General features: G+C 43.8%; 1 protein-coding gene across 1 annotated transcript in view; it reads right to left on the bottom strand.

Annotated features, from left to right (window-relative positions):
- Ly96 (lymphocyte antigen 96) overlaps positions 1 to 21,597 on the bottom strand; it is a 415,901-nt gene that overhangs the window by 14,168 nt on the left and 380,136 nt on the right. The window contains exons 2-3 of the mRNA XM_048420450.2: positions 9,030 to 9,316; positions 4,281 to 4,370 (exon numbers count right to left, since the gene is read on the bottom strand). Of these exons, the coding sequence (XP_048276407.1) occupies positions 4,281 to 4,370; positions 9,030 to 9,180 (241 nt within the window). The 5' untranslated portion in view covers positions 9,181 to 9,316. The remainder of the gene's footprint in view (positions 1 to 4,280; positions 4,371 to 9,029; positions 9,317 to 21,597) is intronic.

Here is a 21,597-nt window from a genome sequence, read left to right as displayed (position 1 = left end):
GGGCTTGGAGGAATGGGAGGGAGGGAGGGAGGAAGGATGGCTGTGGGAGCAGGGAGGTTTATATCTCAGCTAAGGGAGCCATTTTAGGGTTTGCAGGAGACTTGATTCTGGAGGGGTTCCCAGTAAAAATTAAATAAAAAATAAAAAAATAAAAAAATAATAATTAAAAAAAAAAGAAAACGCTTTACTGAGTCAGGTAAGCCAGACCCAAAAAGAGGAATATGGTATGTATTCACTCATAAATGGATTCTAGCCATAATTAAAGGTCTTTGAGCCTATTATTCGTGATCCTAGAGAAGCTGGATAGGACGGTGAACCTGAAGAAAATTCAGGTAGTTTTCCTCCTGGAGATTGGAAATAGACAAGAGACCCAGGTAACCTCGGGTGCTTGGGGGGGTGGGAGGGTTGCTGGAAGGGGAGAGGGTTAGAGAGAAGGGAGCAGGGGAGGAATGGGGAATGCTCGGGGGACTGGAAGCGGGGGAGGAAGGAAGGATAGATATGGGATCAGGGAAGAATATTTCTCAACTAAGGGAGTCAGTTTAGGGTTTACTAGAGACTTGATTATAAATGGGATCCCAGGTCCAAGGAGAGATCCCCAGATTGTTCTCTGGACAGAGGAGAGGGTGCCTGAACTGGCCTTGGCCCATAACCATGCTGATGTATATTTTGCTTATCACCATAGATCCTTCAGCTGGCGATGAATGGAGATGGAGACGGAGACCCACATTGGAACACTGGACTTAACTCCCTAGGTCCAAACGTGTAGCAGAAGGAAAGAGAACGTGAGCAAGGAAGGCAAGATCAGAGGGAACCTTCATCCGACGATGGATGGCGATACAGATGGAGACCCACATTGGAGCACCGGACGGAGTCCCCCAAGGTCCAAACGAGGAGCAGAAGGAGGAAGAACATGAGGAAGGAGATCGGGACCGCGAGTGGTGCGAGCACCCACTGATACAAGGGGACTGATCTAATGAGAGTTCACCAAGGCCAGTTGACTGGGACTGAGCGAGCACGTGATCCAACCAGATTCCCTGAATGTGGCTGGCACGGGGTCTTTCTGAAAAGCCATTGACAATGACACTGGGACTTGTTTCCTCTGCATATACTGGATTTTTGGGATCCAGTCTGTTTGGATGCTCACCTTCCTGGACCTGGAGGGAGGGGGGAGGAGCTTGGACTGCCCGCAGGGCGGGAGACCCTGACTGCTATTGGGGATGGAGAGGGAGGAGGGGAGGGAGTAGGGGGAGTGGGAGGGTGTTGGGAGGAGGGGTGGAAATGGAGACTTTTGTATTTTAATAAACTTTGAGGAAAAAAATAAAAATAAATAAAAAAAAGAAAAAGAAGAAGGTGCAGCTGACGTCAAAAGCGTGACAGCTACACCAAAAGCGTGGCAGCTACGCCAAAAGCGTGAAACCTACGCCAAAAGCATGACAGCTAGGCCAAAAGCATGACAGCTATGCCAAAAGCGTGACAGCTATGCCAAAAAACGTAGCACCTACCTAAAGTTTAACAGCTAGAAAAAGGTGAGAAATTAAAAAAAAAAAAAAAAACACAGTGACATTACAAAGCCCGCAAAAAATATTCCCAGCCAAGACAACGCTGAAGAGGAGCAAGCGGGGAGAAGACCTGACTTGTTTACAAAAAAACGTAATTGGAGTTAAAGATGGGGTAAGACAACGTAAAATGCCTGATGCCCTCATGATCTCTATATAAGATTAGGAGCTATAGGAGCCGCTACTCATACGGACGTGACTGCTGATGTGATTGGCTAATTCCCCTTCCGCTTCTTCTGGGATTTGTGGGTTTTTGCTTTATAAATTGCGTGCTTAGCTTGACTCAGCTCCTCGCTGCATCTGATTGTCTCCAGGACCAGGGGCTGGGTGGGGAGTTGTGCACTTCCGCTCCTCAGCCAGGGCCAGTCGCTGGCTCAATTACCAGAGTGACTACAGAGGGACCCCACACTTTTCAGTTGGTTGGTTAAAAGGTTGAGTGGGTGGGTGAGTTTTTATGATCCTTTTTGAGTTTGAACCATGACCTCACCAAACTCATGAGCTCAAGCAATCCTCCTCCTCCTGTCCCCTATGATTACAAGGGCTTAGTTAGCACCCCCAAATCATCTGGATTTTTAATTCCTTCTTGGACTCTGCCTTTCAGAGAACTCTAAATGCTGACATGTATTATTATTATTATTATTATTCTTTGGGATTGGAAATACAACATTGTTTAAGGGGAAAGGATTCACCTGAAAGTAAATCATCACATGCTAACGCCTGAGGATAAGGACCACCAGAGTCTGGGGACAATAAAAAAGGAATTGCAGAGCCCTTGAAACTGCAGGTTAAAATTTCTACTCTTTTTTTTTACCCATGGCCAAATAGGCTTGAATCACTTTTGCTCTGCTGCCATGAAGGTCTCCAGCTATCATTTTCCCTATCCAACAAGTTAGCCTGAGATTTGTCTCTTCTGTGGCACTGACAGATTCTTGCAGCGGAGCTCACACAGTAGCTAAGACTTTACCACTGAGCTTTACCCCAGCCTCAAGGCTTGAACTTAACAGAACCTCTAGACCCTTCTTCCTTCCTATCTTTGGGCTGCTGCTCCCTCCCTTTGTCAGTTGTCCTACAACCTGTCTGATTCCCCCTAAGGAGTGAGTGAATGCAGAGTCAATGTATCAAAGCAAAATTTCAACTATTAGATTCAGGAAAACTAACAGCCAATTTTGTTTATCATTCTAAAATTCACTATCACCTATCTACCTACCTACCTACCTATCTATCTATCTATCTATCTATCTATCATCTATCTATCATCTCTGTCTCTGACTGAAACAGGGTCTCACTATGTAGCCTGTCTGTCCTAGAACTCACTATGTGGATGAGGTTGGTCTTGAACTCACAGAGATTCACCTGCCTCTGTCCAAGTGCTGGGATTAAAAGCAGGTACCACCACACCCAGTTTCTTTCTCAATCAGCCTTTTTCCTTATGAACTATAATCTGAGGAAGAGGAAATGTTTCTTTAAGCTTATCTACATGATACTGGACATAGTGGACAGACATATAATCCCAGCACTGGGGAGGCAGAGACAAGAAGGTTGTCACAAGTCCTAGACCATTTGTTCTGTGTTGTAAGTTTTAGACCAGCCTGGGCTATATAGTGACACCTTTTCTCAAAAGCAGAAGGAAAGAGAAAAAATAACAACAACAAAATAGTGGTATTAGGGAGATGGCTACTATACTAGAGAGATGGCTCAGTGGTTAAGAGTGCTCTTCCAAAGACAGAAATTCAGTTCCCAGCATTCACCCAACCATCTCTAACTCTAGTTCCATGGAATCTAAGACTCTGCTCTGGCCTCCATAGGTACCCACACATATGGCAAACACATGGATAGATAGACATACACACATACACATAAGTAAAATAATGAAAAATGTGTCTTTTGTAAAAGTTTGTTATTCACATGGTAGCACTTTGTAAAGTATAAAACATGCTCCAAGTCTTTGCTGAGAATAAAGACCATAGTGCTAAAGATCAAAATTACATTTCCTAAGAGCCAGACTTGCGTGCCTTTTATCCCATCACTCAGGAGGCAGAGTCAGGCACATCTCTGTGAGTTCAAGGCCAGCCTGGTCTACAGATGGAGTTTCAGGACAGTCAGGTTTATACTGATAAACCAAGTCTCAGGGGAGAAAAGTCACAGATTTTCCAACTGAAACTCAGTGTCTCTCACAACTGAATAGGTAATGATTGACAAGGGCCATAGATTATTAGAAGACTGAAGCTATTCCAATTTCTAACCTATGGTCCTTGTAAAATCCTCCATATGACTTTGAGTTGGTCTAAAATACAACAAAATGGCAGATTATTACTTCCTTGATCAAGCCGTTTAATATTCTTCCATCTTGTTATCCTCTGCCAGTTTTGTGAAGCAAGCAGCTACGATAATAAGGTCCATGTAGCCAACAGCCAGAATCCAGAAACTGCTACCAACAGCCACACGAGCTTAAAAGGAGTTCCTTCCATAGTCGACCCCAAACGTGGTCAACATTTTGATTACAGGTTATAGGGGCCCTCAGACAACATGGGTAAGCCATACTCAGACACTATCACACAAAGACAGTAGATAAGTGCTGTGTTAAAGTCACTAGACTAAGAGTGTGGTAACTTATAGTAGAGCAGTAGATAACAAACACAAATATAACTGGAACAGAATTATTCTGGTTGGATTTCTACAAACCTTCAGCTAATTACAAAAATGAAAGTTTGTATTTGTACTTACTTGGAATGAAGTTAATATATACAAATCCGCTGCTTCCCTTCAATGTTACACAGGGTTCAGAAGTAATTGAAATAGGGAATTTCATGTTATCTAAAAAGAATAAGGAAAACTTTAACTCATGATTGTAAATAACTTCTAGTAAATATAGCATTCTGAGTATCAGTACCCAAAAGATTATTTTTGTGTTCAAAATTATAACAAGAACAATTGAAGGTCATTGGAAATCTCTCTCTCTAGAACACTGACAGTTGTAGTACAGTTGAAGAAGAGGACCCAGTTTTTCCCTCAAGTACAAACTCCATGTGTAAAAACCCAGAAAGTAATGAAGTCTCCAGCACATGCAAACACCCAAACTGTACTCATTAGTGTTACTATGAAGATTCAGGACATGCTCTCTTGAGAGTCCCTGACCCCAGCACCACCATACAATTAGGAAGCCTCTCCAACCCCAGTCTTACCTACATGCTCAGTACCCTAACTCTTCTGGTGCAGGAGAATTATCTGTATTCTGTCAATCATGTATTTTAATAAAACGCTGATTGGCCAGGCAGGAAGTATAGGCAGGTCAACCAGACAGGAAGTAGAGGCGGGGCGATGAGAACAGGAGAATGCTAGGAAGGAGGAAGCCCACTCCTCCATTCCTGCCCAGACCACAGAGAAGCAAGATGCAACCTGCCCCCCCCCCCCGCTGGAAAAGGTACTGAGCCACATGGCTAACACAGACAAGAATTATGGGTTACTGTAAGATGTAAGAATTAGTTAATAAGAAGACTGAGCTAATGTGCCAATCAGTTTATAACCTAATGTAGACTCTGTGTGATTTTCTTTGGGACTTGCCGGCTGTAGGGTACCGGGCGGGACAGAAACCCCAAAAGCCGGCCCTCATGTTACACTCTTCCAATCCAGCTCCCCAAAGCACTGACTTCCGGGCTGTGCATATTGGAATTCTGATAGGCTGCACAGTCTAGTTACAACATCGGAGTCGACAGACACTACTTCTGCTCTGCATGTGCGAAGACAGAAACTGCTGGTTCTCAGCTTTTCCATAAGAGGAAGAATTGATAAGATCATCTAATTAACACCCATCTCACTAATCCCGGAATTCTAATGTTTGTGGGTGACAGTGAAGGGAGCAGGCAAAAGCACCTTGACCTGAGTATTGCCAATTTGCCTGCAGACTCCATTTTATCTGTGGGAAGGGTGGGAAGCAATTCAAGTTCCTAAGTCATAGGGAAGCTGAGAACTTTCTAATGGCAGAACAACATTCTTCCTAAGCCATATAAACAGTCTGTTACCCACTTAGTTCCTAAAACTGATAGGTTGGACTAAAAAGCTCCCATATTGTGTCCATTGACAATGATGGAACACACAAGGAAAGTTCCTAATCTTTGACTTCCTATTGGTGAAAATTATAACTGTAACTTGGCAATAAATGTTTATAATTTTTGCACTTTTAAACCCCACTTTTGCCCCTACTCAGAGCTGCCAGAAGAAACCAGGCTCTGAAGTCCTTGTCCTACAGTCCTGATCCATCAGTGACCTGCCTGTGTGGTGATTTATTAGAATCTCTGGAACCTATAAGTGTTGTCTCTCTCCTTCGTCATGGCACACAATGGACAGGGTGTAACAACACAATCTATCTTCTTGGGGTAAAAGATGTTGCTAGAATTGGTGGATGTCAGTCCAAAATAAATTCAAGTCAGGAGAGGGACATAGATCAATGTCAAAATGCATGCCTAGCCATGCACAGTTCAGGCCCAACACTACTAAATAAGTAAATCTATGAAAAACAAACAAATAATTCAAGTGAGTCCGCCAGCATCTTTGAGACAAACTGTTTATTCATCTTTGTTTTGTGAGACAGGATCTTACTCTCTAGCATGGGCTGTTCTAGGACTCACTATGTAGACCAGACTGGCCTCAAAATTGCAACAATCTTCCTGCCTTGACCTCATGAATGCTAGAATTAGAAGCATGAAACACCATGCCCAGGGTAAGTAGGATTTTTCATGAACCTTAGGAAATTACTATAAAAGCCAGGCTTGGGGTGGGGGTGGGATAAACTTTAATCTTAGCACTCCAGAGCCTGAGATGGGAGAATCTCCATGAATTTTAAGGCTAATTTGGGCTAGCCTGCACTACAGAGTGAGTTCAAGGTCATCTTGAGTTACAGTGAAATCCTGCTTCACAAAACACTTCCTAATATTATTACAGCAACGAATAGATTTGACGTGAGTTTGTCAGAGCATATGCATCCAAAACCATAGCATCCCTTCAGCAAGCCAAGAAAAATCCAAATGCGCTAAAATCTTGACTTTGAATTCCAGATAGTCCAAAATAAATGTTTCTTATTTAAGCCCCCCAAACTATAGTGATATGGGTTTTTTGTTTGTTTGATTGTTCTTTTGTTTTGTTTTGTTGGTTTTGGGTTTTGGTTTTTTCAGACAAGGTTTCTCTGTGTAGCCCTGGGGGTCCTGGAACTCTCTCTGTAGACCAGGCTGGCCTTGAATTCCCAGAGATCGGGCCTGCCTCTGTCTTACAAGTGTTGGGATTAAAGGCATGCAGCACCATGCCTGACTCTATAGTGATTTGTTCAGGCAAGTCAAAATCACTAACCCTGCCTAGAAAAGATGCATCTCTTCTCTTTCTTGGAAATGATCCTCACAGTAAGGACTGAATCAGGTGTCACCATAACTAGCACTCCCCTGCCGATTCCAGAGGGATTAACCCTTTCCAAAGGGAGGTATTTCTGACTCAGTGGACTCTCCCGGGCAGAGAGGTGATAACGTTCTAGTATGGCAGCAGCCTGTGGGGTCATAGCGTAGAGACCCTTGTTGCTTTCTTTCTAGCCTGTGTCAGGGGGCTCCAGGGAAGGTCCAGGACTTGTTGGTGTTACAGAGCAAAGGAGCAGGTTCTACCTCAGAAAGTCTCACCAAAAGACAGAGGAAGCCAGGTGTATGTCCGGTGGGGTATCCCATGCCTTTAGACCCAGAACTCAGGAAGCAGAGTCAGGCAGGTCTCTTAGTTTGAAACCAGCCTAGTTACATACCAAGTTCCAGAACAGCCAGAGCTACATAGACTCTGTATCAAAAAACAAACAACAAAGACAAAGGGATCTAAATTGTTACTAAAAGAGTACAGATGAATAATAATATGTATTATACATTACTAATAGGCATATGAAGAGTCACTATGTAGTACCAAAGAGGTAGATTCGAAACTGCACATGTGGCTCAGTGGTTGAGCTCTAGCCTAGGATCCACCCACATTAGTCTGCTCAAGTAGCCTGTAACTCCAGTTCCAGGGAATCTGATGTCCTCTTCTGACTTCTGCAGGCACCAGTATGCACATGGTTCACATATATACCAGAATACACACACACACAAAGACAAGTAAATTGACAAAACAGAGGGCCAAAAAGGAGAGGAAAAAAGAGGTTAGCAGACTGGGGACTTTCCTAATGACCCCGAAGTGAACAGCTATTAACCACAGCCAGCGAGCTTCAAAAGCCAGTCCCCCAGGAAATGCTGTGACTGTGCAGCCCTCAGTACTGCAGTTCTCAAGGGACGTTTCTGAAGTCCCTGCAGCACTTCCGGACATGAAGCTGCAGATCTGGCATTTCAGAAGGCATCACCTTCCAACCATCCAGATATTTAGAGAGGGGACAATAACGGACAACCAACGGAGTGATCAACAAAAGAGAAAATAGACTGAAACAACTACCAAGTCCCTGTGCGAGGGCTTCACATCCCAGGCGTCTGCTAGTTGTATGGTGGCAAGGGCATTAATTAGGAACCAGTAGCATCGGAGTTTAGCTCAACTGAAAAATATTTGCAGTTCCAGCACTGGGGAGGTTGAGGAAACAGGGAGCTTGTGTTTGAGGCCAGCATAGTGTGTATAGTGAGTTCCAGGCAAAAATAAGCAAATAACTCAAAAGGCAGAGGAAGGGAGATCTCTTTGAGTTCCAGGCCAGTTTGGTCTATATAGCAAGTTCCAGGCTAGCCCAGGGCTATATACTGATATCCTGTCTAAAAAAAATAATAATAAAATACGTGGGATGTGGTGACTCACACCTTTAATCCCAGAAAGTAAGGGCAGGCAGATCTCTGTGATTTCTAAGCCAGCCCAGCTCCAGGCTAACCACCACGGCTACATAGTGAAACCCTGTCTCAAAACGAATTATAGAATAATAATAATAACCGCATAAATCCAAAATCAATCTTACTTTTTCTAAATGACTCTGGTAAAATCCTTAACTCTAGCAAGTCTCATAAAGTGAACTCTAAAATCACTTTCATTTTGCAACTGAAAAAACAAAGTGAGGCAGAGAATGCCTAAGAATTGCTGAAGATCATACAGTTGGTGAAAGAGAGAAACGAAACCCAAGAACAGAGATGCTCGAGGAGCCCTCTAGGACCACCGACTGGAGCGGAAACCCCCACCAGGAAGCCGCTTCCTTAGGAGGAACCAGTTTTTCAGGTCTGAGACTCTGAAAGAAACAACTGCACTGGAACTGAGAGCTCTGGAGCGACAGAAACACAAGCGCTAAAAAACACACAGAACGGGGAGAAACCCACACCCGGAAGTGGTCGCTCGCTCCGCCCCCATTCCCCATCCCCCACCCCAGCCCTCAGCAGCCCCCACAGCTGGAACCGCAGAGGCCCTCTCCCCGGCCCTCCAGCTTCGAGTTCTGTGAAAACTTTCTCTGAAAACAGCTGGCGCTGCAGTAACTTGCTGCACACCACTTACCACAGTAGCTGTAGGAAACAGTCGCGTCGGAGGAGTTGCAGAACCACTGTTGCTCAGATTCGGCAAATGTGGGAGGAAGCAGCGTAGAGAAGAGAATAAATGGCAACATGATGTGGTATCTCCAACACTTTACACACGCAAGGAAGACCATCGGACTCGACAGTAAGGAGGAAAAGATTAAACTTAGTCACCAGTCATGTGATTTCAAAGTTCCCATCCAACTGTTTCCTCTTTTTACGCTTGTGTGACTGTTTGTATACTTGTTTTTACTATCTGAGCACTTCCTGCTGCAAGGCAAGTGAGAAAGAACGATCTAGAATATACTGTTTCTGAACACTTAATGTAAATCAAAGTAATTAGCACTTCAACACACAGCAAGTTTTCGGTGAGACCAAATGCCCTACTGGAGACCCTGTCTAAAATCAACTCAGCTGGGCATAGTGCACACCTTTAAATCCATCACTTGGGAGGCAGAGGCAGGTGGGTTTCTGTCAGTTCAAGGCCAACCTATCTACGGAGTGAGTTCCAGAACAGCTAGGGCTACCTAGTGAGACTCTATCTCTAGAAATGAAGTCCTCTTCAATCTAAGAGAAGATACACTACTTTTCTGTGTACACATTTTTCTCTCCTGCAAGCTCATACAGTGATTCCTCCTGGCCTGAGCCAATTGGTCTCTTGGAAACCATTTCTACCCAATAACAAACAGGTTCAGCCACAAAACAGACAGGCTAGATGATACTCCCACATGGGGAGGTCCGCTGCAATTCCCAGCTGAGACCTCACCAGTCTCTGGAGCACACACAAAAGGAAGCTGAGCTCGAGGCAGTGGTGTTGAAGGGAAGTGGTTTGGGTTTGGATTTGCTGTGCATGCTAACAAGTGCTCCTTCCACTGAGTAACATTTTGAGGCAAAAGTTTGGATCCCAATAATGAAATGTGATTGCTTTGTTCTGGCATGTATTTCATGTCAGGACTCTGTTTTAGACAAATGCCTCCTCCTTTAGCCGCATTGCTACTTCATCCTTTGTAGGAGCTCAGTGTAGGATTAGCAGCCAAAATGGCTTGGAACTGTGGGCTGCAATCCTGGTCTGCTGGTAACACTGAGCAGCCCACACAGATCTGTGAAAGTAGCAAGGAAACTTTATTTCAAGCAAAGCAATAGAAAAGATCAGAATGGAACTGGAGAGATGACTCAGTGGTTGAGAACACTGACTGCTCTTCCAGAACTACCTGGGTTCAATTTCCAGCACATGGCAGCAGTTTCCACATGGCAACTCACAACTGTCAGGTACCAAGATCTGATACCCTCAAACAGACGTGCATGCAAGGAAAACACCAATATATACAAAATGCACATAAAATAAATATTTAAAAATCAAAATATAATGCAAGAGAGCAATGATCCACGTGAGACCACACCAAGCAATAGCCTGGGACCCTTTTATGGGGCTAAAGGAAGGAGGAGCTTGCACTAAGGGCCATAGTGTTGATGGTTCTGTATTTTGATTGATAGATTATGTCATAAAATAATTTTCCTACTACACATTCACCTTCCCATAATGCATCTGATTTTGATTATATGTATACCCAAATATGCATTAGCGTAAGATGGTTAATAGGAGATTCCTCCTAAATGTTCACTTACAGGACACAGTTTACCTTAGTGAGCATGTGCCCAAATCCAGTTCAGGTCAAATAGGATTTTCCATTCTTTGTACTGTATACACTGGGAGTATATGTGAATAGAAACTGTCTAAGTTTGAAGGTTGTTAGGGGAGGACATATTTATCCTATTATTCAGAGAAGGGTATGTGTAGTCACACACAGGAGGACATCCAAGGTTGCTGGGTGCATTGTGTGTGGGGGGGTGTTGCACAGTACACACAGGTAAAGGAGCTAGGCTGCCAACTGTGTTATTAGAAGGGGGGGTAACACATAACCTAATCCAAATAGAGCCCCAGGTTACTAGAATATTCCTTATGCTTGCCTGACTCGCTGTGCACATAAGAAAATAAGTCGATAAAAGGATTTACAATAGAACTACACCTTTCTATATTTTTTAATAATTGGAGGTGGGGCCCTCACTCGTGTGGAAGCTGGAAAACTACTTGTGGGAGCTGGTTCTCTTCTACCACATGAGTTGAAGGTGTCCTATTCAAGTCATCAGGCTTGGCAACAAGCAGCTTTACTCACTCAGTGTTCTCTCTCTCTCTCTCTCTCTCTCTCTCTCTCTCTCTCCCTCACTATATAGCTCTGCCTGGCCTAGAACTCACTATGTAGACCATGTTGGCTTGGAACTCACAGAGATTTACCTGCCTCTATCTCTTGAGTACTTGAGTTTGACACATAGCCACCTTTCTTATACTTTAAAGACTACAGAGTGAATTCAAGGATGGCCTGGCCAACTTAGAAGACCCTCTCTCAATAAAAAAATAAAAAATAAAAATACGAGTACAGAAGGTTCAGTGAGATGGTTCAATGGGCAAAGGTATGTGCCACCAAGCCTGGTAACTTGAGTTCAAGTTCTAGAACTCACATGGTGGAAGGAGAAACTCAACTTCTGCAGGTTGTCCTCTGACCTCTGCATGTGTGCTGCCACATGCACGTGTGAAATGATCAGCCCACTACAATGCAGAGGCTGCAGAGATGACTCGGGGGTAAGAGCACTTGCTGCTCTTCCAAAGACCCAGGTTTGCTTCCTGCCTTAGTTGGGGTTTCTACTGCTGAGAAGAGACACCATGACCACAGAAACTCTCGTAAAGAAAAACATTTAATTCAGCTGGTTTACAGTTTCAGAGAAAAAATGAGAGCTGAGAATTCTGCATCTTGATCCACAGGCATCAAGGAGTAAACTGCATCACTGGTCATAGCTTGAGCATAGGAGACCACAGAGACACACTTCCACTGACAAGGCCACGCCTACTCCAAAATGCCACACCTCCTATTAGTGCCACTCCCTTGGGGGGGGTCATTTTCTTTCAAACCACCAGTTCCCATATCTGGCAGTTCACAATAGCCTGTAACTTTAGCTCTAAGGGAGTCCAATGTCCTCTTTTGATCACTGTGGGAACTACACTCATGTGTGCAAATATACACACACAGAGACACATACACATATAATGCTTAGAAAATTTACTAGGCAGTGGTGGTGTATGCCTTTAATTCCAGCACTTGGGGGCCAGAGGTAGCCAGATCTCTGTGAGACTGAGGTCATCCTGGTCTACAGAGCAAGTTCCAGGACAGCCAAGGCTACACAGAGAAATTCTGTCTTGAAAAGCAAAGGTAGATAGATGATAGATAGATAGATAGATAGATAGATAGATAGATAGATAGATAGATAATTGGTGCTTTATCTGAGACATGGCTCAGTTATTAAGAACATTGGCTCTTGCCAAGGGCCAGGGCTCAATTCTCAGCAACTACATAGAGGCTTACAACCATCTGTAACTCCAGTACCAGAGCAGGGTATGATGTCTTCTGAAGAAGCAATGCTATCTTCTGACCTCCATGGACACCAGACACACACAAGGTACACAGACATACATGCACACAAAACAACCATACACATAAAATATATATATATTTTAAAAATATAATAAAAATATTTCTTAAATCAGGCTGTAGTGACACATACCTTTAATCCCAGCACTTGGGAAGCAGAGGCAAGTAAATATCTGTGAGTTCGAGGCCAGCCTGGTCTACAAGAGCTAGTTTCAGGACAGCTAGGGTTGTTACACAGAGAAACCCTGCCTCAAAAAACAAACAAGCAAACAAAAATTTCTTAAAGTGCTAAAGATAGAGCTCAACAAGACCCTAGGATCAAGCCCTACTATAAGTAAGTAAAGGAAGGAAGGAAGGAAGGAAGGCAGGCAGGCAGGCAGACACGAGGGAGGGAGGGAGAGAGGGAGGGAGGGAGGGAGGGAGAGTGAGAGCGAGAGCGAAAGAGAAAGAAAGAGAGAAAGAAAGAAAGAAAGAAAGAAAGAAAGAAAGAAAGAAAAAGAAAGAAAGAAAGAAAGAAGAAAGGAAGGAAAGAAAGAAGAAAGAAAGGAAAAGTTGTGGGCTGGGCAGTGGTGACACTTAGGGGGCAGAGGTAAATGACTCTTCATGAGTTTGAAGCCAGCCTGGTCTATAAAGTGAGTTCCAGGAGGCCAGAGTAGTTACACAGAGAAACTCTGTCTCAAAAACCCCAAAAATAATAATGATGATGATGATGATGATGATGATAATAATAATAATAATTAAATTAAAAAAATAAATTGTGGTGGTCTGAATGAAAATGACTCCCCGTTGACTCATAGGGAGTGGCATTATTGGAGGTACAGCCTTGTTGGAGTAGGTGTAAACTTGCAGAAGGAAGTGTGTCATTGGGGTGTGCTTTGAGGTTTCAGAAGCTCAAGCCAGGTCTAGTGGCTCACAGTCTCTTCTTGCTGCCTGCTGATATGATGTAGAACTCTCTGGGACCTCCCCAGTACCTTGTCTGCCTGTGTACCACCATGTTTCCCTCCATGGCAATGATGGATTAAACCTCTGAAACTGTAAGCCAGTCCCAATTAAATGCTTTCGTTCTAAGAGTTGCCAAGTCTTGGTGTCTCTTCACAGCAATGGAAACCCTCACAAAGACATAAATAAATAAATAAATAAATAAATAAATAAGCAAGCAAACAAGCAAAGACAAGTGAGAGAACAAACGAAATAAAGGCAGGCAGGCAAACAACCTGAATGTCTCATCAAGGTCTCAAAATACCATTTTCGACTAACAGGAAGCAGACTTTCTTGGAAATACGTTGACTCCAGGTATGGGGTGGAACATGTACAAGATGAACCAGGAACACTGCCCATTTGAAAAGGGTTTCGGGAACCGAGGATGAACTCATTAGTTCCCTGGCACAGCTGTAAAGAGCTGAGCGGGGCTGGAAAGCTGACTCTGGCTAAGGGCACTTGTCACTCGTACGAGGTCTCAGGTTTGGATCTCAGCACCCACAGGGTGACTTAAAACCATCTGTAACTCCAGTTCCAGGGGATCTGACTCCCTCTTCCGAACTCTGGGGGCACCAGACACTCGCATGGTACACATACATATTCAAGCAAAACATTAAAACACGTAGAGTAAATCTGAAAAATTTAATTTGTGAAAGAGCTGAAAACAATGCAAATGTATTTCCCTGTGGTTCCAGATGAAATTGCCTGGCACGAGTGAGAAGGAAGCACAGAACATGCAACAAACTCCGCATAGAAGTTTATTAGAGGAGATGTGTACAGACCTAGGGAAGTCAGTGGGGGGGGGGGGTTCAGCTTTTAAAAGCAGCCTAGCGCATGTGCACAGGGGTTGCCAAAGCTATGTCATACGCAGATGACAAAGGGCTCATGCATGCACGCAAGGGCTTAGCTGAGTCATACGTGGATCACACGGGGGCCCTTTAACGTGGGGGGGGGGGGGCATTAGACACTCTGCCTGAGGGCTTGTCTGCACCTGCATAACCTCTAGACCCTGGAAGTATCAGCCTTATGCGGCTGAAATCATTACACCAGAGGTCAGATTATGAAGTCAGTTTCACTGAACTGAAGTTAAGGCATTGATACTGACTGTGATGATTTGAATAGGAATGGTCCCATAGACTCGTGTGTTTGAATGCTTGACCCACAGGGAGTGGCACTATCAGGAGGTGTGGCCTTGTGGAGGAAGTGTGCCACTGTGGGGGCAGCCTAAGAGGTCTCAGATGTTCAAGCTAGGCCTAGTGTGGCATTCTGTTTCCTGCTGCCTACAGATCCATCTGTAGAACTCTCAGCTCCTTCTCCAGCACCATGTCTGCCTGTGCACTGCTACGCTTCCTGCCATGATACTAATGGACTAAACCTGTGAAACTGTCAGCCACCCCAATTCAATGTTTCCTTTATAAGGGTTGCCATGATCATAGTGTCTCTTCACGGCAATAGAATCCCTGAGACACTGGCTGAGGGCCCATTGCTCCATAGAAGTCAAAACTATGGCATTGCTTTTGCCAAAAGAAAAAGTTTGACATCCCACATGAAGATAAGAGGCCCACTCAAATATGCCCTTTTCCTGGTAGGTTGGAAGAAATTGTAACGGCTCTAGACAAGAGAGATGAAGGTTCCTCTATTGTAAGATTGGAGTTTCATGGGTATGTTTGCATCTGCACTCTAGTTAAGATGGAACTTGTGAATGTTCTGGTATCAGCAGTTTTTGATGTCTGTTACTGGGCCACTGGTGGCACCATTCTCTTCAAGTCTAGGCTGTTAGTCCCTGTTCTTGCTCCCCAGGTTCCACTCATTGTGGAAACTGTAATTCCATGAACTCTTGGGGCTGGTTATGTCAGTTCCTGGGATTCTGCCATGTGTCCTGAAAAACAGCATCAACGGTTCTTGGGGCAGAAAGGCTGCATTTATGGCTCCATTCCAGAGTCTGCGGCTCCTACCGGAGACTCCAGCGGGAGAATTCTCTCTGTCTGCTCCAAGTACTAATCCTTACATTCCTCTCATCTCAAATTACAACCCTCCAGACTCTCCTTCCATGGATCTCTTTCCTTCTCTGATTGCCTGTCTTCATCTTACTGGGGCTTCAACTAGCCAATATGGAGTCCCAAGCAGAAGACAGATGAAAGGCTAGTAATGATGGGAGTTACATATTTGGATGTTCTAAAGTTTTTCAGGTAACTTCAGCCACTTACTATTTGACAAAGATGCCAAAATCATAAGCTGAAGAAAAGACTATTCAACACATGGCGCTGGGGAAACAGGATGTCCACGTGCAGGTTAGTGAAATAGACCTGTACCTAGCAGGTTGCACAAAAACCAACTCCAAATGATCAAAGACCCAAACATGAACGCTGAAACTGCTAAAAGAAAACACAGACAGTACCCTGCATGATATAAGTACAGGAAAGGACTTCCTGAATAGGACTCCATTTCCCGAGAATTAAGGCCGACAACTGATAAGTGAGACTTCATGAAACTCAAAGGGTTCTGCACAGTTCAAGAAACAACTGAGAGAAGAGGAAGCCCAGAGAATGGGGGGAATCTGTTCCACCTATATATCTGACAGAGGATTACTGTCCATACTGTATAAAGAACTCAAAAGACAAAGCATCAAAAACATACAAACAAACAGAAATGACATGCCGGGCGTTGGTGGCACAGGTCTTTAACCGGATCACTTGGAGGCAGAGGCAGGTGGGCCTCTGTGAGTTCAAAGCCAGCCTGGTCTACAAAGAGAGTTCTAAGACAGACAAAGCTGTTCCACAGAGAAACTCCGTCTTGGAAAAAACAAAAACAAAAGAAAACAAACAAATGACACATTCAAAAAGTAGACCTGGGACCTGAACAGAGTTCTCAAAATAAGAAAAAAGAATGGCTAAGAAATATCTCAAAACATATTATTTGTCAACTCCAACAATTAGCAATTAGGGAAATACAAATCAAAACAACTTTGAGATTTTATCTTACTCCAGCCAGAATGACAAAGATAAACAAAACAACTGACAACAGGCACTGGGAGGGTGGGGAGAACCCTTCTTCACTGTGGGTGGGGCTGCAAGCCTGTGGAGCCACTGTGGAAAAATCAATGTGGAGAATTCTCAAAATGCTAAAAATAAAATAAAGCTATCATACAACCCAGCTACACCCCTCCATCCTACTCCACAGACACTTTCACGGTTGCGCTACTCACAATCGCTGATAGAAACAACCTAAGTGTCCTTCAACCCATGAATGGATAGTGAAAACATAAACACATCTTGGAGTACTATTCTGCTGTAAAGGAAAATGAGATCATGAACTTTGCAGATAAATGGATGGGACTGGAGAAGATCATATTGAATGAGGCAATTCACAGCCACATGTTCTCGCTCATCGGAGGCTCCTAGCTCCAAATCTTCTGGGGTTAGCACATATCCTGGAGTAACTGCAGAAGTCGGGAAAGTAGGAAAAGGGACCAACGCTAGGGAAGGGGAGTAGGGGAACAATAGATAAAGACACAGCAAGAAACAATGATCTGATTAGAGAAATGGGGAAAAGGAGCGGGGGCTCTAATTACAGAGGGGAGGAGATAAATACTGAAGATGGAGGAAGGAATGGTTGATCCAAGTTGTTCAAGAGGCTCCCAAAATGTTACAGACTATTGCTATCGCCCAAGGTTACCACACAACAGGGAAAAGTTCCTATGACTGAAGCCACCATGCACTTCAGACACAGGCCCAGAGACCCCTGAGGTGGAACTGATCTGAATGCCCCTCCCTGAAGATTAGCTTTCACAGTACAAAAAACACCATGTACACTTCCAAAGGAGGAAAGCAACCAATGGTCCCACCCAACTATGATGCCCGTGAACTACAGCAATGACCTGAACGGCACGATAACCTTCTGGGTGCAATGGTGCTATGCACACCTCGGCAGTAACCAACAGATCTTTAATTAGACTTAAGACCTTCTCAACAAGAGGGAGACCATGCCTGGTACTGAAAACCCAGCCAACAGCCCATGGTTAGGGAAGTCATGGATCTTGGGGGAGAACCATAACCACCGCTTTACTAAACTAGCATAATCCCTAAGTGCATTCTAAATATTTTCCCCAATACCCACAGATAAGTGCAGTTTTCACCCCATCAAGGAAACGTCTCCTAGCAACAAACTTCTTTTTGTAATGGAGACAATTACAGAAAACCACAACCAATGAAAATGCAGAGTCGCAGAGCCCAGTGCCAACAGATATATGTACAAAACCCTCCCGGGGCTGAGGCTCGGAAGACATTTAGGAAGAGGGATGGAAAGATTGTAAGACACAGAGGCTCAGGGAGTTTGCTGTGAGACTGCCTCTCCTAGCAATGGCAGAGGCTACACCTGTAAAGCCTCAGCAACAGGGCAAGAACTTAACAAGGGCAATATCAATAGACAAGGCCTCAAACCTTCACAAAGACCTGCAGGAAACTAAGGAATGTTGAGAGTGGGAGAAACGGGGAAGAGTGAACCTGTATGAGTAACATTATACAGAATAAGGTATATTCAAGAATATACATGCATTTACATATATATATACGTATATTACCGCAATCAATGAAAAAAGAGGCTATGAATTTGGAAGAGCAAGGAGGGGTATATGAGAGGACTTGGAGGGAGAAAAGGGAAGGGGTAAAAACATAATTATATTATAATTTCAAAAATAAAATAAATAATCAAAAAATAATAATTGTGTACTCTAAAAATATAACTACTGGGGACTGAAGAGATGGCTCTGTGAATAAGAGAAATTACTGCTCTTGCACAGGACATGAGCTGCAATCCTAGCATCAACATCAGGAGGCTCACAACTGCCCACAACTCCAGCTCCAGAGGAATCTGACGCCTTTTGTCTTCAGCAGTCATCCATCTACACGTGGCATGCAAATAAACAGATATGCGAACACTTAAGTTTTACACACACACACACACACACACACACACACACACATCCACGACACCAGCCATACGTGGGAGCATGCTTCTGTAATCTCAGCAGTTAGGAGGTGGAAACAAGAGGGTTACATAACAAGTTCAAGGCCGGCCTAGATTGTGTAAGACCCTATTAAACAAAACAAAAGAAGTCTGTATCTTATAGAGTTACAAAATTAAATTTTTAAGAAATACTCTGACTGGGATTTGCTTTTATAATAAAATAGTAGAGTAAGTGACCTGGGTCTTGAAGAAACAATATGAACTACAAATCTGTCTCTAGAGAGCTGGGACCACATGCCTTCAATTCAAACACTAAGGCGGCAGGGTGGGCAGATCAGTGTGAGTTCCAGACTAGTCAGAACTCCATAGTGAGACTCTGTCTCAAAATATTATCACTTGAACCAGACATGGGGCAGAGGCAAATCCCAGCCCCTGGGACAGAGGCAAATGGATCTCTGTGAGTTCAAGGCTGCCTGATCTATATAGTGGGTTTGGAACAACCAGGGGTTTGTATAGAGAAACCCTGTATTAAACAAAGAAACAAATTATTACAAACCTAGATGGCAGAATTTACAAGTTCATTGTACTCTTCTACTTTCATGGGTGTGAACCCTTGATAAAAAGAAAAGCAATGTTGGTTGGTGATGACACACACTTTTAATCCTGGCACTCAGGAGGCAGAGGCAAGTGGATCTCTGAGTTTGAAGCCAGCCTGGTCTACAGAGTGAGTTCTAGGATGACTAGGGCTACACAGAAAAACTCCATCTTGGAAAAAAAGACAAAAGAAGGGAGACAGGGAGGGAGGGAGAGAGGAAGGGAGAGAAGGGAAGGAGGAAGGGAGAGGAAGGGACGAAGGAAGGGAGGAAAGAAAGTGGTAACAACAAAAGTACAAGGCTTTCCAAAAGAATAAAGCCAGGAGTGGTGCCTCACACCTTGACTCCCATCACTCCAAAAGCAGAGGCAGGCAGATCTTGGTGAGTTCCAGGCCAGCCTGGTCTACATAGTGAGTTCAAGGCAGCCTGGGTTGCATAGTGAAATCCTGTCTCAAATAACAAAACCAAACAAACAAAAGACTATAAATATATTTTCAGCCAATTTATTCAAGCTAAGACTATCAGTCTACTTAAGTGCCATTTTGTTACCTTTAAAAAAATTATTTTTATTTTATATGAATGAATGAATGTTTTGCTGTGTACCATGTTCCTTACACATTAGTGTCTCGCATCCATGGAGACCAAAAGAGGGTGCTATATCCCCTAGAACCAGAGGCAGAGGCAGGAGCACATGGATCTCTGTGATTTTAAGGCCAGACTGGTCTACAAAGCAAGTTCCAGGACAGTCAAGACTACACAGAGAAACCCTGTCTCAAAAAAAAAAAAAAGAAAGCAAACAAACTGTATCAGGTCAGGCATGGCAATGAACTACTGAATAAACCTTCTACTTGGGAGGCAGAGGCAGGAGGATCATGAGTTCAACGTTAGTCTCAATTACATAGTAAATTCAAGGCTAACCTGGGCTACATGAGACCACAGTTCAAATAAATAAACTAATAAATCAGAAAAACTAAACCAGAGAACATAGAAGAATGACAAATGCCACACTACCCTTACCTGGACACCATAAGGACACCTAACACATCAATGGCAATATCCCCACCAACCTGACATCTGACCACCTGGTGTGTGCCTTGAGGGACCTATAGTAAGAGATCACCCAACTCAGTCCCCTACCTGACACGGCCCAGATCTCCATCTATCTGTCCATCCACCATATATCTGTGTGACCCTACCCTGCAGTAGTTCTCCAGTTGAGTTTAACATCTTCTGTCTTACAGCTGAGATAGTGTTACCTCTGCCTATAACACACACACACACACACACACACACACACACACACACACACACACAGAGAGAGAGAGAGAAATGGATAGATGTAATTACTACATATGTAATATGTGACCTGAGAGTTAATATGTCATTCAAATTGATAAAAAAAAAAATATAACAAACTATGCCTGTCCATAGTCGGCGACCAAAAGGCATTGGAATTACTTGGCAAATTACAACCATCAAAGTGATGTGGTTAAATTCTGCTAAAAATAAATGCTGATCCCTTCTACACCCTGGTTACACTCCATACCCTGCCCACAGAGGTCTTATCCACCCAGGGCTTCCCTGCCCCAAAACAAAATATTGTTTGAATTACTCTGTTACAAACTAATAAAAACTTTTTCACAAATGACAAAATGATCACATGTATGCGGGACATTTGAAGAGGTGCATAAGCAAGGCAGTGACACACACACACACTGGCATCTCTGATGAACTTGTTTCCCGGATTTGCATCTTCTCAATGTCTTGGTATTTTGTTAAACGTCTGTATAAATTATAAAAACTGGGTATTCTTCCCCTAAAACACTTCTGCAATTGGGAGTTCTTTTTCCACTTTTCCTTAATAAATATATATTTCTTTTGCTAGAAAGGAAGGAAGGGAGGAAGGTGGGGAAGGAGGAATAGAAGGAGAAAGAGGAAGAAAGGGATAGGGAGGGAGGGAGGGAGGGAGGGAGGGAAGGGAGGGAGGGAAGGGAGGGAGGGAGGGAAGGGAGGGAGGGAGGGGGGAAGGAAGGAAGGAAGGAAGGAAGGAAGGAAGGAAGGAAGGAAGGAAGGAAGGAAGGAAAGATAAAGGGGGCATGCTGGTGTTTACTTGTGATCCTCGCAGTAAGCTGAGGCAGAAGGATCGGCTCAAATCTGAGGCCAGCCTGGACTATAGTGAGCAACCCTGCCTGTCTCAAACAACAAAAACTTTGTCTCCTGCTGTGTCCGAGGCAGCAGCAGCAGCAGCAGGTTAGGGCTAAACCACTAAACCAGGCTACACAGACAGGGTCCTGAGAATACTTGTGTCGGGACTGAGGAAGTGGTTAAGAGGTTAAGTGACTCGGAGTTTACGAGCACTCACTGCTCTTGCAGGGACCCAGGGTTTGGTTCTGACAACCCAAATCACAGCTCACAATGTTCTGAAACTCCAGGTCAAGGTGATCTGACTCTTCTTCCTGGCTCCTGCAAGCAAAACTCTCATACACATAAAATAAAATTTAAATTAAGAAAAAAAAACTGTTAATTTTCTTTC

The sequence above is a fragment of the Myodes glareolus genome, chromosome 16 (assembly GCF_982192425.1).
Source record: "Myodes glareolus chromosome 16, mMyoGla1.1, whole genome shotgun sequence".
NCBI lineage: Eukaryota > Metazoa > Chordata > Mammalia > Rodentia > Cricetidae > Myodes > Myodes glareolus.
The sequence above is the reverse complement of the archived record's forward strand: the minus strand, read 5'-3'. Positions and strand labels throughout refer to the sequence as shown.